Genomic DNA, 22293 nt, shown 5'->3' with positions numbered 1-22293 from the left:
TGTCTCCCATTAGTCATGCAATTTGGTACAGACCCCTTGCTGTTCATCCCCCCTCTCCTTCTTATGTTCAATCCCTTCCCCCCGGCTATATCTGTTCTTATCTCATCACCCTCCTTTTCAATGTTGGAATCTGGCGTGGAGATTAATTGGACATCTCCCAACCATCTCCCCCAAATTCCTAGTTTAAAGCTCTTTGGATGAGATGAGCCAGCCTCCCTCCAAGAAGTCTATTTCCTTCCCTACTCAGGTGAAGTCCATCCCGTGAGAACAGTTGTCTGTCGCCGAAAGCCTCCCAGTGGCCATACATCCCAAAGCCCTCCTTATAGCACCACTCCCTTAGCCAGCTATTTATCCTCACAATCCTGTCAGCCCTTTGCTGCCCTTCTCTAGGAACAGGCAGAATCCCACTGAAGATGATCTGAGCCTCGATTTCCTTGAGCGTCTTCCCCAGTCTGGCATAATCTCCCTTGATTCTCCCTAACGAGAACCTAGCTGTGTCATTTGTTCCTACGTGAAGGATTATCAAGGGGTTCTTACCCGCTCCTTTTAGGATCCTTTTCAACCGTAGGTCCACATCCTGTATCTTAGCACCCGGTAGACAGCACACCCTTCTGTTCTCTGGGTCCGCCCTGGTCACAGGCCTGTCTAACCTCCTCAGTAAGGAGTCCCCAATCATGTAAACCTGCCTTTGCCTGGTGACAGTGCGATCTACTAATCTATCCTCTGTTCCCTCTAGTCGTAACCTGTGTCTGTTCCTATTTTCCCTTATACTCCCCCTTGTGCCATTCTGTATCCCCCCGGGGCCCAGATTTGGTGCTGTCTCCATCAACTCCTCCCCTCTCTCTATTGGACTAGCTGCTCTTCTCTTCTTCCTCACCCTCCCACCTTCAGTTACCACCTGCTGCCCCCCCTCCTCGCTATCCAAACACCCAAACCTGTTCCTGAGTTCTATTTCCCCTTCACTAGCCCTCCTTTTCCTTGGCCTGCTTCTCACGGTAACATGCTTCCACTGTCCTTATTCTCCCTCAGATATTCCCCCCTCACAGACCTTAGCCCCTGCTTCCACCTGTATCCCTGTGCATTCCCCTTCAGCCCCTCCTTGCCTTTCCTCCATCAGCTGCTCGAACCCCCTTCTAAACTCCACCAGGGTATCTACCTGCATCTCCAACCCTCAGATCTTTTCTTCTAGCAGCTCTTTTAGGCGGCACTTCATACAGACATACCTCTGTTCAGGCACCCCCGCTAGCACCATGTACATACCGCAGCTTCCACATGCAATCATCTGCATTGTGTCCCCTGCTGCCTGACTCATGGCTGCTGTAGTCTCTGCCCACTGCACCTGGGGAAACAGAGCACACAAGACACCGCGCCCTCCTGCCTCCCATTCCACCTCCCCCGGTAAACTCCCACTCAAACTCCCCTGTTAGCAGCCCTGTTCGCTGCCTCCTGTGCCACTGTCTGGCTGGGCGGCCGCTTTTATAGGCCCCCTAATCAGCCAAGCTCCTCCCCCTACTCAGGGCTCAGCTTCCCTCCCAGCACAGTGCCCCTACAGGCCTCTACACACACAAGCACTAAGATACTGCGAAACCCTCAGCTGGTCTAAATCAGTGCAGCTCCATGGAAATTTTTTGGGTCTATATTCACAACAGGTACTTAGGCATTCAATGCTTAACTTTAAGGCACCTTGGCCTGGTTCACAGAAGTGATGCATGGAGGGAGGAGGGGCATGCAGAGTCACATTCTGCCCCCCTCCCCCACTTTGCTGCTTGGCTTACACAGAGCATGCTCACATGGACAGAGCATGCCCAGTATTAATGCTGAAGCTGGCTGCCCTCACTCTCACCCCCCACTATCGGCAGGCATGGGTTGTCTCCGCTGGTTCATCAAGGTATTTAGGCACCTAGGCCTAGAATCACAGAAGGATTTATGTGTTGTGATGATCATATTCACAACTATCTACTTCTAGGTGCTTTGAAATAAATCACTGGGATTAAGAAAGCTTTAGTTAGGTGCTCAGATTTCCCATCAGGGAGCTAGTTGTCTGAGAACAGACTTTTGCAAAGCAAGCACACTGGATTGCCCCTCACCTCAGCTAGCCAATAAGACATGCCAAGAAGAAAGGGGAGTGTTAAGCCCTGCCCCTTTAAGAGATTTCTGCATCTAGCTTAATTTGGCATTCTCAGCTATGAACCCTTTTCCTGAGTTTGGTGCCTAAGGCATTTCTTCAAAGGAGAAGAGAGAGAGGAAGAAAGTCTTCCCTTGTTGCTTTTTTCTCCGTAGTACAGGTACTCAGAAAGGATATGGGAGACGACTGGTTCACATCCCCCATCCGCTGAGGGCAAGAAGTGATTTGAACAGGGCTCTGCCACTTCCCATGTAAGACTCTAACCACAGAGTTATGGGATGTTCTTATATGGGGAATCCATCTCTCTCTCCTGCTGATGCAGTACCACTGTGAATAAATAACTAAAACATCACTGGAGGTGGGGGTCCAGATCCAAGGTCTGGATGAGTGCACTAACCACCATGGTATAGAGTCATTCTTGTGCACTTTCTCTCTTTCTTCCTCCCCTCCACTGCCCCACCAATGACACTTTTTTATTCATCTAAATTGCAACACCTTGAACAAGAGAAATTGAGGGAATTCTAGAGCCAAAAATCCCATAGCTCAGTGGTTTTGACACTCACCTGAGAGGTGGCAGATTCCTATTCTCATCCCCAGGGGCAGTGGGGGGAGGGGCTTGATTGAACTAGGGATATCTTAACCCCTAGGCTAAATGCTATAAATAAAGTCCTCCCTTGCTCTATTTTAAAGTGGATTTGTTACCCAGGGGTTTCAGAACCCAAAGCAATGGTAACTTAATTGTTTCTCTCCAGCCAGTGTCAGGAATAAATCAATGGGAACACATCTCCTCCATCTGATGAATGATTGATACAAACCAGAGTGCTTTTATCTAAAACTTACTTTTTATTAGTTCTCAAGCACACATACATGTATGCAATGGCAATAGGTTAAGAGCACCCCAAACTATAGTTACCCAAAGTCTGAGATGGTTTTGAGTGATCAACAGCCAGGCTTCTGGGGCCCTCCCTCTGTCCAGCTGCTGGGGAGTTTACAAGTTAGATCCTTGACTAAAGAGAAGATCCCTCGGACTGCTCCAAAATGTATATTTTACTTAACCTTTTATAGCTTAATTAAACAGAGCACATAACTCATAGCGACTCCTAGTGTATCACCATAGTAACCCCTAGTGGGTGACCAATTCTCCTAGTTTCAGCAAATTACTCATCATCTCTTATCATCAAAACATTTCTTGTCATAACAACAATAAAACTTATATGTCAGAGGCACTTAAAACCAAGTTTGGCTGTCCAAACATTGTTTTCATTCTCATGATACATTAACTCATGGCAAGTCTATGGGGAAAAAAAGTTCAAGAGAGATGGCAGTTTTTCAAATAGAAACTATTAAGGGCACAAGCGCAAACTATCCCATGGCATAGAACAAATAGGAAATTTGGCAAGAGACCACTCTGGTTTCATGAGGAGATTCTCAATGATCTGAAACTCAAAAAGAATCCTACAAAAGTGAAAACTAACTCAAATTACAAAGAATGAATATAAAAAAACAACAACACAAGTTTGTAGGGACAAAATTAGAAAGGCCAAGGCACAAAATGATATTCAAATAGCTAGAGACATAAAGACTAACAAGAAAACATTCTACAAATACATTAGAAACAAGAGGATTACCAAGGACACAGTAGGCCCATTACTAAATGGAGGTGGGGAAGGGGGGAAATGATAAAAGAAAAGGTGCAAATGGAAGAAGTGCTAAATGACTTTTTTGTTTCAGTTTTCTCCAAAAAGTTTAGTAGCAATTGAACATCTAACACAGTGAATGCCAGTGAAAATGAGGTAGCATCAGAGGCAAAAACAGAGAAAGAACAAGTTAAAAATTACTTAGACACGTTAGATGTCTTCAAGGAAGCAGGGCCTGATGAAATATATCCTAGAATACTAAAGGAGCTAACTAAGGAGATATCTGAGCCATTAGTGATTAGCTTCAAAAAGTCATGGACGATGGGAGAGATTCCAGAGGACTGGAAAAGGGCAAATATAGTGCCAATCTATATTAAGGGAAATAAGGACAACCCAGGGAATTATAGACCAGTCAGCTTCACTTCAGTTCCCAGAAAAATAATGGAACAAATAATTAAGCAATTAATTTGCAAACACCTAGAAGATAATCATGTCAAAACAACCTAATAGTTTTCTTTGACAGGGTAACAAGCCTTGTGGATGGGGGGAAGCATATCTTCACTTTAATAAGGCTTTTGATACTGTCTCACATGACCATCTCATAAACAAACTAGGGAAATACAACCTAGATGGAGCTATTATTAGGTGGTAAATGGTTGGAAAACCATTTCCAGAGATTAGTTATCGGCAGTTTACACTCAAGCTGGAAGGACATATCAATGGGGTCCCATAGGGATCATTTCTGGGTCCAGTTCTGTTCAATATCTTCATCAATGATTTAGATAATGACAGAAGAAATGGGCTTAAATTGCAACAAGGGCAGTTTGGGCTGTGTAGTAAGAGAAATGTTGTAAGAGTAGAAAGAGGGCCTGAAACATAAGCCCATGTATCAGAGGCCTGATATGAGTCCTGAGGCCTGAGGCCTGGGCAAAAGTAGTCAAAACTTTGCTGATATAAAGCAAAGTTAAGTTGTGAGCAAGAGGCAGGGCCTTCTCTCAGAATTTGGCAAGCATAGGGCTGATATTGCAAAACCACATATTCCTAAGAGGTGCTAGGCACAAAGCACTCATGCAAGCACATTCCAGAAGGGTGGTACCAGAACACCCCTATATCAAACACATTCCCCAAAGATAATAGGAACACGCTGACCCATCTTAAGGAGAAAGTCAGGATGACAGCATGATGAATAGAGATGTTTTGATCAAACCTACAGATACAAGGCAATGGGTGGCACCCTAATATGTCAGAGGGTGGCACCCTGATACATCAGAGGTGACACATAACTTGTTTGTATTGGTGTATAAAATGAAGTCTCAAAGGGAGCGTCTTTGGTCAGCCAAGGGGGAAATGGAAAGCCCCGCCATTCACTGAGCTTCGTCCATTGTCATGGGCATACATGTGCTAGTATGTGAAGCTAGGACCATGCTTCATTGACAATAAACCTGGCTGGGTGCATTCATATCTTAACAGATCATGTGGTCATTGGGCAGTTTGCTCAGGGTCTGCTGTGCCAGAGCTGGGATGGACACCGAGAGAACACACAAACGCAGCACATTAGGAGATTCTTCGTAACTGTCAGGATAGTTAAGTACTGGAATAAATTGCCTAGGGAGGTTGTGGAATCTTTGTCATTGGAGATTTTTAAGAGCAGGCTAGACAACTCCCTGTTAGGGATGGTCCAACTAATCCTTAGTCCTGCCATGAATGCAGGGGACTGGACTAGATGACCTCTCAAGGTCCCTTCCATTCCTACTATTCTATGATTTTAACTGTCTGTCCCCATCCTTCCATTCTGATTAGCAAAGGTGGAATACAGACTGGCCCACCAGGGTTCCTCCCCCTCCACAGGTTGTGGGGATCCCACCGCTAGTGTTGGGGCAGGACACGAGTTTGAGGAAAGGGAAAGTGTGGAGAATGAGTGTGTACAGCTGTTTCCTAGGAGCAGTTTGGAAATGGAGTGGCTTCAGGTTTTGCAGCTGGCTCGAGTTTTCTAGGGGGAGGGATGTCTCATGGGGCAGGGGCCTATGGGGGGTGAGGGGTGGGTGGGGAGCACCCTTCCACAGGGCCCACTCATGGAAGACCTGAGAGGTGAGTGGTAAGGCTGCCCTCACCCCCTGGAGTATGCACTGGTGGGAATGAGGGGTGGAGAGCCCCATGCATGGGCCAAACACCAGGGGATCCATCCACTCCTTCCAGTGGTAGTTCAGGAGGTCTCCAATACCGGTGAAGCTGCAGCTGAGCAGGGGTTTGTGGATCTCAGTGTACTCAGATGTTGGATTTAGGAACTTAAAATATCAGTTAAATGCCTAGGTCCTTCTGTGGTGTACAGTAATGTAATTAGGATTTGGATATGGCTCAGACCTATTCTTTGATTATAGGAAAAAAATATACATAAGAGTTTGAAGTCCATGGAAATACTTTCCTGCTGTTAACAGGCTATATTTTCACTTGTCAGAGAAATAAACATACAGCATCAGCCCTGTGTCCCTCTTCGTCCAGGCACCCCTAGATAATGGTAATAAGTATCAGCAGCTTCATAAAAAGGACAATTATAGGGAAAATTGTGAGGAATATTTCTTTTAGCTCAGCCAGTGAGTGGTTGTCTCAAGTCTAGTAGCACGAAAGTCTCCATAAATGATACTGTAAATCTCTCAATAATCTCCAGAGCCACTGATGTGCACAGGTCTAATTGGAGAACTACCTAGAGAGAGACAGAGAGGCAGGTGGTAACAACAGTCAAAAACAGAAAGAGAGACAGAAAGATGAGCTGTTACACTACTTGTCCACCCACTTATCTCAAAAACTCGTTGTGTTATAGATGAACAAGAAATAAAGAAGAAAGACAATGAAACATTTTGTCATAATTTGATTTTACTTTTTCTTGTTACTCCAGATTTTTTTGTACAAATTAAAAAGAACCCTGACACGGTGTGCTTAGTCTCTATGTTCAATGGCAAGATTCATTTTGTCATGGATTTGTGGCCCATAGCCCTGCACAAACCTTCTCTCACATCCTTGTTCCTAAGGCTGTAGATGAAGGGATTCAACATGGGGATGACAAAGGTATAAAACACTGATACTGCTTTCCTTGGGTACAGAGAAGACAGCCAAGTGGGCTGGGCATACATGAAAGCAGTGGTCCCATAAAATAAAGTCACAGCCACCAGGTGGGAGGTGCAGGTGGAGAAGGCTTTGCGTCGGCCCTCAGCAGAGCGAATCCTGAGGATGGTGGAGATGACATAAAAGTAGGAGATAAGCACAATCAGGGCAGTGATTGCTATGATGAAGCCGCATAAGGTAAACATCACAATATTATTGAGGAACGTGTCACTGCAGGACAGATTTATCAGGGGAGGGCCATCACAGAAGAAATGATCAATCTCATTAGACCCACAATAGTGCAGCGTAAAGGTGAAGCTTGTTTGGACAATGGCATTCACACAGCCGCAGATATATGATCCCACTATCAGCTGAATGCAAACCCACTTGGACATGGTGACTGGATAGAGGAGTGGGTTGCAGATGGCGGTGTATCGATCATACCCCATCACTGCCAGGAGAAATGCTTCAGTGGTGATGAAGAGACCGAAGAAGAAGAATTGGGTGGCACATCCGTTATAGGAAATGGCTTTGCTCCCTGATAGGAAGCTTACCATGGCTTTCGGGGTGATGGTGGAGGAATAGCAGAGGTCTACAAGGGACAGGTTCATGAGGAAGAAATACATGGGTGTATGGAGGTGAGAGTTGGCTCTGATGATGAGGACCAGGATGGTGTTCCCCATCATTGTTACTATGTAAATCACCAGAAATATCACAAATGGGGCCACCTGGAGACCTCGTCCCTTTCCAAACCCCTGCAGGATGAATTCCGTGACTGCTGTGCAGTTTCCCTCTCTCACTGGAGCCATGGCTGATAAATCCTTGGGAAAAGGGATGAGATAAGTATTAATGAATGGGCAAATGAAGAAGATGCAGTGAAGGGCTTAATGAAAAGAGGGAGGATGGTAATGGGGAAAAGACCCAAACCAACCTTATTTTCTTCTTTGACAGGGCTGCTGGCCCAGTGGGTATTTGTCAAGCTGTAGACATGATATAACTTGCTTTTAGTAAGGCTTTTGATGCACTTCACATGACATTCTCATAAGCAAACTAGGGAAATGTGGTTTATATTAAAGTGCTGTCAGGTGGATGTCACACTCTGCTGGAGATACCCAGAGCTGTGAGCCACTGTGTTACCTCTCTGCCTCAGCAAGAATGAGCTCTATTGGTGATTAGACTGTGTTAGCTCCCTGCCATACCAGCCTGTCTTCCCCACCAGCAAACTCCTCATGGGTTTTCCAGCCCAAACCTTGCCTAGCAGGTAACAGTCAGTGAACTCCAGGCCCCAATCTCCTTCTCTGCAATGCACAGCAACTACCCCTGTACATTCACAGAAGGTTGCAGCTCTGTTAAAGAGCTAGTACGTTACAGCTTATTTACTTAACTGGGGGATAGACACACTTCCTTGCAAACACAGCATTGGATTGGTTTACAGGAGAAGTAAAACAAAAGTTTATTTAATAAAAGTCTTGATTAAGTGACACTGCGTAGCTAGAATACAGGCAGACAGGGTTATAAACAAAGACAAGTAAAAATACACTTTCTAATAGCTGAGACCTAACTTAATAAGTTAGAGCCTTTGTACCCAAGGGAAGTTCATCTCCAGTCTGTCTTTAGCAGCAATGGCCATTAGCATTCAGCTGGGATCCAAACCGAGTCCGAGGTGCTGGTTTTCCTTGTCTCCTCAGGTGAAGGTTGACTTAGGGGTTCACTCCCCCTCTCTTTGTAGCCCCAAAAACCTTTGAAATGTGTTCTTCTTACACCTGTCCGTAGATAAAGTTCCTTTTCCCTGCTGGCTGTGGACATCAGGCTGTCTGGGGTAGTTTCCATGCTGCCTTCTCCCGCTTTGCTGATTGTTACAGTGCAAATGATCTCTTCCTGCAGCCTTCAATACAAATGAATAGCTCATTGAATTTGGCCACACTTGGTCTGAGGTGTGGGTCTCTTTCCATTATCTGGAGAGAACCTTTTATCAGCTCCCCCTGACATGCCTGATTTAAATCTCTATTCAGACTTAAAAGCACAGACTTAAAATAACAATATCAGAGAGTATCCAGAATTCCACATGCAGCATTATCACATACATTTCTCCTGGATATTATTGACTGGTGTGTTATCAGTTTTTGAATGATACCTCATGTTATCAGTTTTTGAATGATACCTCATCAGGCATATTTTGTACAAATATTATTGCAGTAGTGTGCAGGGGGTAATCAACAAATTTTGTAATAAAAATAAATATAAAGTGAGCACCATACACTTTGTATTCTGTGTTGTAATTGAAATCAATATATCTGAAAATGTAGAAAAGGTCCAAAAATATTTAAATAAATGGTATTCTATTATTAACAGTTGGATTAATTGTGATTCATTTTTTTAATCCTGCAATTAATCACAATTAATTTTTTTAATCGCTAGACAGCCCTAATGGAAATTACTTCACTTAGGAAGAACATCAACTACAATGCTACAAAATGGGCTAGGTCGGAGTACTGCTGGAAAGGATCTGGAAGTTATGGTGGATCAGCCATTGAATACGAGTCCACAGCGTGGTGCAGTTGGACAAAGGGTGATGTCATTCTCAGGTTTATTAATGGGAGTGTCATCGGTAAGACACAAGTGGTAATTGTCCCACTTTACTTGGTGATGCTTCAGATGAAGTACTGTGTCTGATTCTGACCACCATGCTTTTGGAAAGATTTGAACAAATTGTAGAGAGTCTCAAGAAGAGCAACAAAAGTGATCAAAGGTTTAGAAAACCTGGCATATGAGGAAAGGTTAAAAGAACTGGTCATGTTTAGTCTTGAGAAAAGAGGACTCATAGGGCACCTGATTAGAGTCTTCACATATGCTAAGGGCTGTTATATAGAGAACTGTGAGCAATTGTTCACCATGTCCACTGAAGATAGGACAAGAACACAACACAAGGGAATGGACAATGAAATCTCAAGGTCCTTTCCAGTCCTACATTTCTATTGTTGCTACACTTATATCTTCTCTTGTGAGATTTTATGGGTTCCATTTTACCTTCATGTCTTTATAAAGGTAAACTCAAAGGGAGTTTTGCCTGAGTAAGGAAGGACTAAAGTCTTAGTAAGAATCTGAGGACTTTTATTTTAACTAAAAGGCACTTCAAAATAAGCTGGTTACTTACATTTAGTGCCATATTCTGCCACCTTGGCTCACATTCTGTGCTACATTATTCCCAGAGTAGTTCCACTGATAACTGGAAAAAGAACAGGAGTACGTGTGGCACCTTAGAAACTAACAAATTTATTTGAGCATAAGTGATAACTGGATAATTCATTTCTACTGTACTATGCTTCAGATTGTAAGGGGATTCACTGATAGCCACCATAGATATGCTTCTCTTCTGTCAGATGAATGGCAGCTGGGTCTTGTCACTGGCATCTATGGCAGCACCTGAAGATTCTATTCCAGTGCTTAACTATTCCTATAGTTTTTTGCCTAATATCTAGCCTAAATCATCTCTGCTGCAGATGAATCCAGTTTCTTCTCATCTTGTCTTCAGTGGACATTGAGAACAATAGACGTATCTCTTCTTTATAACACATCTTAATGTATTTGGAGACTGTCATCAGTCTTGCCCCACTCGGCTCAGTCTTCTTTTCTCAAGACTAAACATTCCAAGTTTTTTTTAAACATTCCTCATATGTCAGGTTTTCTAAACACTTTATCATTTTTGTTGCTCTCCTCTGGATGCTCTCCAAATTGTGCACATTTTTCTTAAAGTCTGGTACCCAGAACTGACACACTACTCCAGCTGAAACCTCAACAATGCTAAGTAGAGAGGAACAATTACCTCCCATATCATACATAGGACATTCCTGCTAGGGCATTCTAGAATACTAGCCTTTTACACAACTATGTCACAGTGTTCACTTATATTCAGTTTGTGATTCATTACAACACGATTCTTTCCTGGAGTTCTACAACATAGCTAGATGTTTCCTATTTTATAGTTGTGCAAATTTATTTCTTCCTAGGTGTAGTGCTTTGTTCTTTTCTTTATTGAATTTCATCTTGTCGGTTTCAGACCAAGACTCCAACTTGTCTAAGTCGATTTGAATTCTAGTCTTGTCCTCCAAAGTGCTTGCAAACCCCACCGAGATTGTTTTCATCCACACATTTTATAAACATACTCTCCACTCTATTATCCAAGTCATTAATGAAAATACTGAATAATACCAGACCCAGAACAGATCCTTTCAGTTCCCACTACATATGTCCCCTCCCCCACAGCTTGACAGCAACCATTGATAATCATTTGAGTAATGTCTTTCAGTTTTGTACCCACCGTATGGTAATTCCATCTAGACCCCATTTCCCTACTTTGCTTATGAGAATGTCATGTGGAACATTCAAGATATATCACATCTAGAGCTTCCCCCATCCACTACGTCAGTAATCCTGTCAAAGAAGGAAATTAATTGCTTAATAATTTGTTCCAGTATCTTTCCAGATAGCATAGTTAGGCTGACTGATGCACAATTCTCTGGGTCCTCTTTCTTCCCCCATCTTAAAGAGAGGAACCATATTTGCCCTTCTCCAAACATCTGGGACCTCATCCATCCTCCATGAGTTCTTGAAGTTAATTGTTATGGTTCTAAAATTGCTTCATCTATCTCCTTAAGTACCCAAAGATGAATATCATCAGGCCCTGTTCACTTGAGTATGTCACTTATCTATATATTTTTCAACATACTCTTTCCCTTTCTTTTGTTCCTTCCTTCTTCTTGTTAAAATTAACTGTGTTATATATCTGGTCACCATTAACCGTTATAGTGACGACTGAAGCTGAAGAAATGTTAAATACCTCAGCCTTTTTCATATTATCCTTTATTGGCTCTCTTTTCCCACTCAGAATAGGAACTACACTTTTGTTCTTTCTTCTCTTGCTCCTAATATAGTATGAAAGAACCTCTGCTTTTTACCTTTTATGACATAGGCTAGGCATTATTCATTTTGTCTCTTAGCCTTCCTGATTTTGTCCCTTGTGATGGCTCTATCCTTTTGTACTCATCATTAGTAATCTATGTTTCCACTTTTGGGGGATTCCTTTTTGATTTTCAGGAAATTAATGAGCTCCTGATGGAGCTATCTTGGCTCTTACCATTCTTCCTGTCTTTCCTTCAAATAGGGATAGTTTGCTCTTGCACCTTTAATATTGCATTTTTGAGAAACTGCCAGCTCTCATAAACTCCTTTTCCCCTTAGATTATCTCCTCATGAGACTTTACATGCCAGTTTGCTGGATTAGTTAGGCTGTTTTTATTATTATTATTATTATTATTGTCCTTATTAGCTGCTTTCATTCCTTCCTTTCCTTAGAATCATTAAATTTATCATTTCAGGATCACTTTTACTCAATTTGCCTTCAGTCTTCTGATTCTCAACCAATTCCTTCCCGTAGTCTGAAATGACTGTCCCCCGAATTACTTCCTCCACCCTTTGAAAAAAACTTTCCCCCTGCATGTTCCAAAAACATACCAAATATTTATGTTTTGCCTTGTTACTTTTACAAGAGAAGACTGAGTAGTTAAAGTCCCCCATTACTATTAGGTCTTGAGTTTTGGATATTTTTTGTTAATTGTTCTAGAAAAGCCTCATCCACTTCCTCTTCCTGATCTGGTGGTGTATAGTAGACCTCTATCCCCCTACCAAGACATCAACTCTGTTTTTTTCTTCTTTTAGCTTTACCCAGAGACCTTCAACTGTGTGTGTCTCCCCTCCACCTGGACCCAAGAACAACTGTGTATATACTCTTGATATATAATGCAACGCCTCCCTTTGTTCCCTGCCTGTCATTCCTGATTAAGCTATACCCCTCTATACCATTATTCCAGTCATGACATTTCTTCTACCAAGTCTCTGTGCTGCCAGTTAAATTATCATGGCATAAAAGGAGATAAAATATAATGTACTAAACAGCTCTTTCATCTTGCAGAGAAAGGCATAACAAGAATCAATGGCTGAACATCAAAACTAGCCAAATTCAAATTAGAAATAAGGCAGAGATTTTTAACAGTGAGGGAAATTAAACATTGGAGCAAACTAACAAAGGAAGTGTTGAATTCTCGATCTGTTGATGTCATTTTATCCAGACTGGATGCTTTTCTGGAAGATAAGCTTTAGTCTAATAGACAGTGCTGGTCTCAGTACAGGGGTAATTGGGTGAAATTCTATAGCTGGCATAATACAAAAGATAAAACTAGATGATCTCACAGTCCCTTCTGGCTTTACAGTCTATGAATCTATAAATCTATGTTATCACCTTAAGGCAGCAAATTATTTAATTTAAGGCTGCTTTAAAAATCTGACAACCTACTCGTCTAGGAGACATTCTCATTCAGACACACTGAAACTCATTCACACTCATGCTTCCTCCACCAAACATTTTTCTGTTAAAAATGCATATTAGCATATTTCATATTAGCATGTATCCCTTCTGACAAAAGTTGAATACTAAAAGGATAAAGGTTACATACTTAAGAAAGTCCTTCAAACTTTGTGAATCTTATGACACTTCTTGAATATTGTTTGCTGTTGATGTTGATTTTCTGTGCTCTGCTGTATCTTTTGCCAGCCTGTGAAAATGATCTCCAATTACTGATGTTATTTTCCTTCACCCCATTGGTGGACAGCCAGGACTGATGCAGAAATACCTCTTCACCTAGTCCTGTGGCTTTTGGATATAAAAATACAAAAGCATAAGTTGATGACTCATCTGACATGACTTCTTAAAGTTTCATGGCTTTATTTTCCCCTCCCTCATGACTTTCCCCAGGGGCTTCAAGACAAATCAGAAAATAACACTCCCTCTATAATTACTAGCCCATGCAGCCAACAGGGATAGATTCAGACATTTTTATCAAAATCAGGATGGTGAGGTGAGTTCCCTCAATTTTGGAGAAATCATCTGAAAACTCCCCAGCCTCAGCACTGTACAATTGAACATTGCTGCGGGTCTGTTTTCAAACACAGAAATGTGTATTAGAAGTTGAAATGCAAAAGGGAATAATATCTTATAGTAAGGAGTTATACTTTAAGCATGTCTCTTCTTGTTTGTATGCAGTAGATGAAGCTGCATGACCAGTGCCAGGCGGTTCTTCTGATTTACACCATGGTGAGAAACAGCTCCAATGACTCCAGCTGACTTACTCCTGATTTAGACCACATTGAGTGAGAGGAGAATCAGACCCTCAGTCTGTAGCCTGACCCTGACAAGTTCTTGAACATCTTGAAATTTGAAATTAGGTTGATTAGATTTGATTGGGCTACTAGGGTAAATGGTATTCTTTTCTCTACTCCCTGAAAAGATTAATTTAACTCTACTCCTAGGGGAATTCTGCGCTAAACACACAAAAATTCTGCACCGAAGAATTAAACATTCTGTGCACAATATATTAAAATTCTGCAAAAATTCTGCATATTTTATTTGTCAAAATGACAAAATATAGTCATGCCAGTTTCAATTATTTTGGTAATTTATTTCAAAATACCTGTCAGCAAGTATGTCCGTAACAATACAGAAAACAAAACAAATCTGGTAATTTTTTTCACAAATAGATTCCTTACCAGGCATATTAATATAGAACTTTGAGTAATTCATTGAAACTACAATACAGAAACATATTTCCCACACCTGTCAGAAGCAGTGCAAAGGCTCTGGGGAGTTAGGGGTAACAGAGGAGCTGTGGGAGAGGGAACAAGCTTGGAGTGAACCTGGTAGGTTGTTGGTTGTGGGTGGAAGAAGTATGGAAGAGATTTTGGGGGGAGGGAGAGGGGACGGATTCTTAGGGAGATGGAAAGCCTCCCTCATGCAGACCATGCCTGACCCCTAACCTCTCCCATTCAGTCAGGCACAACTGCCCCTTTTCCCACACACCCCATACCCATGTGGCTTTGCATCCCCCTCCTTTATCCCCCCCCCATCCTCATGTGGCCCGGCATAGTTGCTTTCTCCTGCTTTGTCTATTTACGTTGCGAGATCTTTAGAGCAGGGACGTTCACTTACTATGTCCAGCAAAAGTAAAGTGGGGGCCTGGCTTTGACTGGGGTTTGTAGTCAGTAGTGTATTATAAATAATACTAATATGAGAATCCTGAACCCTGGAGGTTCATGGGCAGGGACAGCTGATACAAACTTCTACATGTGGAAAGACACCTGCATAATTCTATTCAGGTTTGTCCTTTCTTTCAGGTTTTCGGCCTTTCTTTCTTTTGTCTTTTTGCCCTTTCTTTCATTCTTCTACTTTTTTCCTCTGAACACTGTCATATTGCAGACAATGTAACATAAACAACAGGACTTAGGTTCATAAGTCACTTAGAGTCAGATTTTCAAAGGTATTTAGACCCCTGAAAATGCAGATATGTGCCTGGAAGAATTTTCAATTGCAGAAGAGTAGAATAGAAAAAAGATCAACCAAATGTATTTAAAACACCCAGTTCAACACCAGGTTAAGTGAATCAAGTATTTTTCTTTCTGGCTCAATTTCTGTTTAATAATTTAATACAAAGTGGGACAGTTTCAACAGGAGAGATTTAGGAAGCCCCAGATCACAATAGCCTAGAGCTCAGTAGGTTGGAAAATCAGCTAAAAGATGGCAGATATCTGGTCAAATTCCTTCTCCCCCACTTGGGTGGATGGGGGGGGGGAGGAGCTTGAACCAGGGAGCGCCTACATCCCAGGTGAGTAAACTAGCTGTGACATTACACCCCATTTTCTTCATAGAAATATTGTTATAATATGAATATGGAATACCTAAGATATGTTTTATGCAAGATGGGTCACATGAGATATCATTGGAAAGGTTATGATTTACTGAATATGATTATCCAATTTGTATGCATGTATCATTTCTGTATCTAAAGTTAGGAATATTGACTATGTAACAATTACAACTTTCTGTGTATTTGGGAAACACTAAACACTCACCAGACAGCAGGCCATAAGCCTTGATGGGCCATTAGGAAGACACTAATCTCTCTCCTTCCTGAGAAGCATCCTGAGACATTGCTGTAATACTACAAAGTTAGGTGGTCATGTCACCTGATATTAAACACCATCTTGGACTTCTAGTGCTTTTCCACTAAAAGGAGGGGGAAGTCAAGAATGGGGAGGGGGGGGGAAGGTTCCTGCCTTATGTAAATTCTATTTAAGGCTGGGGAGTTGTCAAGGCTGCTTCCCCACTCTGAACTTTAGGGTACAAATGTGGGGGCCTGAATGAAAACTTCTAAGCTTAACTACCAGCTTAGATCTGGTCCACTGCCACCACTCCCAAAGTGCTAATTTCCTTCCCTGGGTAGCCTTGAGAGACTCTTCACCAATTCCCTGGTGAATACAGATCCAATCCCCTTGGATCTTAAAACAAGGAGAAATTAACCATCCCCCCTCCTTTCTCCCACCAACTCCTGGTGGATCAAGATCCAACCCCCTTGGATCCAAAAACAAGGAAAAATCAATCAGGTTCTTAAAAGAAGGCTTTTAATTAAAGAAAAAGGTAAAATCAGGATGGAAACTAACTTTACTGGGTAATCAAACTTAAAGAGCCCAGAGGAATCCCCTCTAGCCTTAGGTTCAAAGTTACAGCAAACAGAGATAAACACTCTAGCAAAAAGGTACATTTACAAGTTGAGAAAACAAAGATAAAAACTTGCCTGGCTGTTTACTTACAAGTTTGAAATATGAGAGACTTGTTCAGAAAGATTTGGAGAACCTGGATTGATGTCTGGTCCCTCTCAGTCCCAAGAGCGAACAACCCCCAAAACAAAGAGCACAAACAAAAGCCTTCCCCCCACCAAGATTTGAAAGTATCTTGTCCCCTTATTGGTCCTTTGGGTCAGGTGTCAGCCAGGTTACCTGAGCTTCTTAATCCTTTACAGGTAAAAGGATTTTGGAGTCTCTGGCCAGGAGAGATTTTATAGTACTGTACACAGGAGGGCTGTTACCCTTCCCTTTATAGTTATGACAAGAGTAAGTTGATCTTGGTTCACTCTTCACTGAATCCCCACCCAGGCTGACAGCTGGAAAGATCTGAGAGACAAAGACATAGGGAAAGGGAGCCCAGGCTTGTGGAGCAGGCAGGCTCAGTGAAACCCCAGTACATCAGATGACACCCTGGAAGGGGGGTCCAACCCATCACGCTAGACACAAGGCTAAAAGTTATGAGGAAGCTCCCCTCTGCAGATTATTGAAAGAAATAGAGTAAAGAGTGCACAGATGAGACTCCTGAGCAGAGGATTCTGTTTCTTTGCAGCCTGGGTTTAGGCTCTGAACTCCCCTCCTTGGCATCACCCCTCCTTGGCATCTCCCACTGGTTACCTTAGGCGGCACACATATGTTTTAGTGAATCCTCTTCTGAAGTGCCTATTTCTCCCTCCAACCATTACATGGGGAGCCCAGGCACTGAACTCATGCTTCGTGAATCACAGTGATTTTCTGGGCACCTAGAAGTTATGTGCCGCCTGCATCATCAAGCCTAACTCCCTTTGTGAAGCCAGTCCATAGAAACAGAAAACTGCACTCAGCGAACTCACCAATCCCATTTCCCTTTAGCCACTGGAGCCCATTCCTTTCATTTCTTTTGTAATCTTCTCTCTCTCTCAATCTATCACCATTTACTGGAAAGTCAAAAGTGACACCCTGTGTTCCACAAAGACTCAGACTGCATGCACCACAGGGGAGGGCAGGCTCCATCTAAGGCCCTGTACAGTCCATGAAAAGACTCCCATTGATTTCAATGGGCTTTGCCTTAGGCCATGGGGTCAGAACCTGTCTGTGAGGTGAGGAGTCATCCCTGAACTACAGCCTGATAAGCCACATGCCAAGCCACAAGCCAGGAGGTGGGCTGTTGACTCTGGGCAGGAATATAAGCCTCACAGGAGGAACTGCAGCTCAGTCTGCCAATCTCACTTCCTGGCTTGGACTCTCCCCTGCCTGATAGCGCTGATAGATTCCACAGGCCTTAGCCTGATCCAGCCCTGCTCTTACTTCAGCCCAGCTCTGACTCTAGCTTTGTTCCCATCCTTACTAAAACTTCAGCCTTGTTCCTCGTCCTGCACCACCCCTTCTCCAACTCCAGCCTTGTTTCCAGCCCTGCTCTGAATTCAGCCTTGTTCCCCATCCTGTTCCAACTTTGCTCCTGTTCCAGCCCAGCCTTTGCTCCACCCTGGCTCCCAGCCCCACTTCTTTGTTCCAAACCAGCTCTTGAATGCTGACAACAGATATGACATTTGGGTCCCGTTCCTGGCCTGGCCACCATAGTGCTGACCACTTGGCCTGACCCTCCACACCTTGATTTCTGACACTGATATAAATGAGTGTTAGTCACCTAGATGGTTTTCCAAATCCTACTAGGCTCCTAGAATCATAGATTCCAAGGCCAAGGGGGCCATTCTGATCAACACCTTTAATCCTAAAGGCCAAAATACTCTAAATTGATCATAAATACTTTTCAAAATCTGGGGTCTCTCCCTTAAGCTCCTGTGCAAATTCTCAGCTTTGATATTTATGCCTCTCAGTTCCTCTTCCTAAAAATGAGAATAACATTATTTCCTGAACTCAGAGGGCGTTGTGAAGATAAATTCATTAATATTTGGGAGAGTTCAAATGCTACCATGGTGAGGGATACAAAAGTATCTTGCAACTGATTTTCAAAATGAGCCACCCAACTCTCATTGACTTCCTATAATATTTGGGTCTTTAATTCCCTAACGCTCTATTGAAAATCTCATCCTATATATATTGAGTTTGAAAACAAAGCTGCCTTTGTCTTCATTGTAAGCAAATCAGGCCCTCATAAACCAAGTTAAACAAATTCCTAACAAAATTTGAGCTGCTCTTTTGGAAGGCATCTTTTTCCAGTGTAGTAGCCAAAGTAACAAACTTTTCCTTGTAGTTGAAATACAAAGCATGTCTACTTAGCCATGTAGGAGAACTGCAGAATCTATCCACCAATGTTTGATCCGTTTGGTTTCTAAAAGGGTGGCTGAATTGGGACTTTAACATCAATTATTCCATTCCCTATCAGTCTATGAATTAACACATATGATTTATGTATTGGATTGGAAAAAGGCAAGCATAGTACCTACAGTTAGGCAGTCACTCCCTCACCCTCTGGCCAGAAGTAGAGTGATGGGACAGGAAGCTTGAAAGATGGGCCCTTCAGCTCAGTTGTGGGACAGCTGCTTAAAGGAGCAGACATCTCACCCATTGCCGAACTCTGTGACTGAGACTGAGCTCTACAGTGCCCGAGACCCAGAAGAGATGACAGGACTTGTGACTTACAGTTGGACGGGATCCCCAGGGTACAAGGTGGAACTGGGTACCACTGTGCCTGCTTAGCTCTCCAGCATGGGCTGTCTCTCACAATGCTTTGCTACTGCAAAGCAGCAAAGCCCCCCGGGAGCTATCACTCCACACACAGCTAAGTGGCATGAATGCTCCTTGAGCCTCACACAAAGAAAGGCACTAGCAAATTTCCAGAGCCCCTGGCCTTGCATCCCAGAACTGTACCTCCTCGCCCTGGTCAGAAGCCTGACCAGTGTACGTTTATTACCCAGTCCACCTCTCCCTTGATGTGGAGAGGACACACACACTAGCCTTTTTAAGCTGTGCTGAGATTTCCCAATCATTTCAACCAAAACACACTGCTTTAGGTAAAATATAAAATTGATTTATTAACTACAGAAAGATTCATTTTAAGTGATTGTAAGTGGTAGGCACAAAAGAAGTTACCAAAGAAAATAAAAGGTAAGAGCACAGTGTAAATCTTAAACCTTATTAGGCTAGGCAGTATTTCGATCAAGCAATTTTTCTAATTCACTGGATGTTACATTTCTTAATACACAGGCTTCCCCTTTAAGCCTGGTCCAGTCTCCTCAGTTCAATTCTTTGTCTTCCCAGAATTCTTGTTGCTTCCAGCATAGGTTTGGAAGGAGAAAGGCCACTTTCCCCTATTTTATATCCTTAATCCATGTGCCTGGAAAACACTATCCCAGGCATGCCTGGTGGGCTTTACTGAGTCACGGAGTTGAATAGTCCCCCATTGCGAGTGCTTGTACAACCCTCATTCAGTATTATAAATTCCTTGTTTACAACTCCCCTACTGATTAATAGTCGCTTAACCCTTGTCACTGAGGAACAAAGAGTAGTGACTCTCAGGGTATGTCTACACTACAGGATTACTCCGAATTTACAGAATTCGATTTTGGGCAACAGATTATATAAAGTCGAGTGCATGCGGCCACACTAAACTCATTAATTCGGCAGTGTGCGTCCATGTACCGAGGCTAGCGTCGACTTCCGGAGCTTTGCACTGTGGGTAGCTATCCCATAGCTATCCCATAGTTCCCGCAGTCTCCCCCACCCATTGGAATTCTGGGTTGAGATCCCAATGCCTGATGGGGCAAAAAACATTGTCGCTGATGGTTCTGGGTACAGCCTCACCTCTCCCTCCATGAAAGCAATGGCAGGCAACCATTTCACGCCTTTTTTCCTGGGTGAACTGTGCAGACGCCATACCATAGCATGCATCCCGCTCAGCTCAAGACAGTAGTAATGAACATTGTAAACACCTCACGTGTTATCGTGCAGTTTATGCTGAACCAGAACCTGGAAAACCTGGCAAGGAGGTTTTGCAAAACGCTGTGACTGCAGCGCGGTGACGAGAGTAATGAGGACAAGGACATGGACACAGAATTCTCTCAAACCGCGGGCCCCGGCGTTTTGGAGATCATGCTGTTAATGGGGCAGGTTTGAGCCGTGGAACGCCGATTCTGGGCCTGGGAAACAAGAACAGACTGGTGGGACCGCATAGTGTTGCACGTGTGGGACGATTCCTAGTGGCTGCGAAACTTTCGCATGCGTAAGGGCACTTTCATGGAACTTTGTGACTTGCTGTCCCCTGCCCTGAAGCACCAGAATACCAAGATGAGAGCAGCCCTCACAGTTGAGAAGAGAGTGGTGATAGCCCTGTGGAAGCTTGCAACGTCAGACAGCTACCGGTCAGTCAGGAATCAATTTGGAGTGGGAAAATCTACTGTGGGGGCTGCTGTGATGCAAGTAGCCAAAGCAATCGCTGAGCTGCTGCTACCAAAGGTAGTGACTCTGGGAAATGTGCAGGTCATAGTGGATGGCTTTGTTGCAATGGGATTCCCTAACTGTGGTGGGGCGATAGATGGAACCCATATCCCTATCTTGGCACCGGAGCACCAGGGCAGCCAGTACATAAACCGCACGGGGTACTTTTCAATGGTGCTGCAAGGTGCTGCAAGCGCTGGTGGATCACAAGGGACATTTCACCAACATCAACGAGGGATGGCTGGAAAGGGTTTATGACGCTCTCATCTTCAGGAACACTACTCTGTTTAAATGGCTGCAGCAAGGGATTTACTTCCCAGAACAGAAAATAACCGTTGGGGATGTTGTAAACACCTCGCGCATTATCGTGCAGTTTATGCTGAACCAGAACCTGAAAAGCTGTCTGGCGTTGCAAGCTTCCACAGGTCCTTGGGGACCCAGCCTACCCCTTAAAGCCATGGCTCTTGAAGCCATACACAGGCAGCCTCGACAGGAGTCAGGAGCTGTTCAACTACAGGCTGAGCAAGTGCAGAATGGTGGTAGAATGTGCATTTGGACGTTTAAAGGGTTGCTGGCGCACATTACTGACTCGCTCAGACCTCAGCCAAACCAATATTCCCATTGTTATTGCTGCTTGCTGTGTGCTCCACAATCTCTGTGAGAGTAAGAGGGAGACCTATATGGCGGGGTGGGAGGCTGAGGCAAATCGCCTGGCCGCTGATTACGCGCAGCCAGACAGCAGGGCGATTAGAAGAGCACACCAGAAAGCGCTGCACATCAGAGAAGCTTTGAAAACCAGTTTCATGACTGGCCAGGCTACAGTGTGAAAGTTCTGTTTGTTTCTCCTTGATGAAAACCCACCGCCCTTGATTGACTCATTCTCTGTAAGCAACCCACCCTCCCCCTTCGATCACAGCTTACTTTAAAAGGAAATAAAGTCCTATCATTTAAAAATCATGTATTCCTTATTAATTGATTATAAAAATAGGGAGAGAACTGACAAGGTAGCCCGGGTGGGGTTTGGAAGGAGGATAGGAGGGAAGGAAAAGGCCACTAAAAAAGTTCAAAATAATGACAGCCTTTTGGTTGGGCTGTCCACTGGGATGGAGTGGGAGGGTGCACGGAGCCTCCCCACTCCCGCGTTCTTACACGTCTGGGTGAGGAGGCTATGGAACATGGTTAGGGGGGAGGGTGGTTATAAAGGGGTTGCAGCGGCACTTTGTGTTCCTGCTGCCATTCCTGAAGCTTCACCAGACACCGGAGCATGTCCGTTTGCTCACGCAGCAGCCCCAGCATTGCATCCTGCCTCCTCATCCTACTGCCACCTCTC

General features: G+C 43.6%; 1 protein-coding gene across 1 annotated transcript; it reads right to left on the bottom strand.

The window, feature by feature from the left end:
- Positions 1-6722: 6722 nt before the first annotated feature.
- LOC112060465 (olfactory receptor 9S13-like) lies at positions 6723-7673 on the bottom strand. Its single transcript, XM_024110912.2, has one exon. It carries the CDS (start codon positions 7668-7670, stop codon positions 6723-6725), a length of 948 nt encoding a protein of 315 aa, XP_023966680.1. The 5' UTR covers positions 7671-7673.
- Between the last annotated feature and the right edge of the window lie 14620 nt (positions 7674-22293).

The sequence above is a fragment of the Chrysemys picta genome, chromosome 13, assembly GCF_011386835.1.
Source record: "Chrysemys picta bellii isolate R12L10 chromosome 13, ASM1138683v2, whole genome shotgun sequence".
Classification (NCBI taxonomy): Eukaryota; Metazoa; Chordata; order Testudines; family Emydidae; genus Chrysemys; species Chrysemys picta.
Note: the sequence above shows the minus strand (reverse complement) of the source record. Positions and strands in the feature narration are given on the sequence as shown.

What these genes read in the sequence shown, in the direction of transcription:
- LOC112060465 (XM_024110912.2), bottom strand. Translation starts at nt 7,670, where the DNA reads ATGGCTCCAGTGAGAGAGGGAAACTGCACAGCAGTCACGGAATTCATC.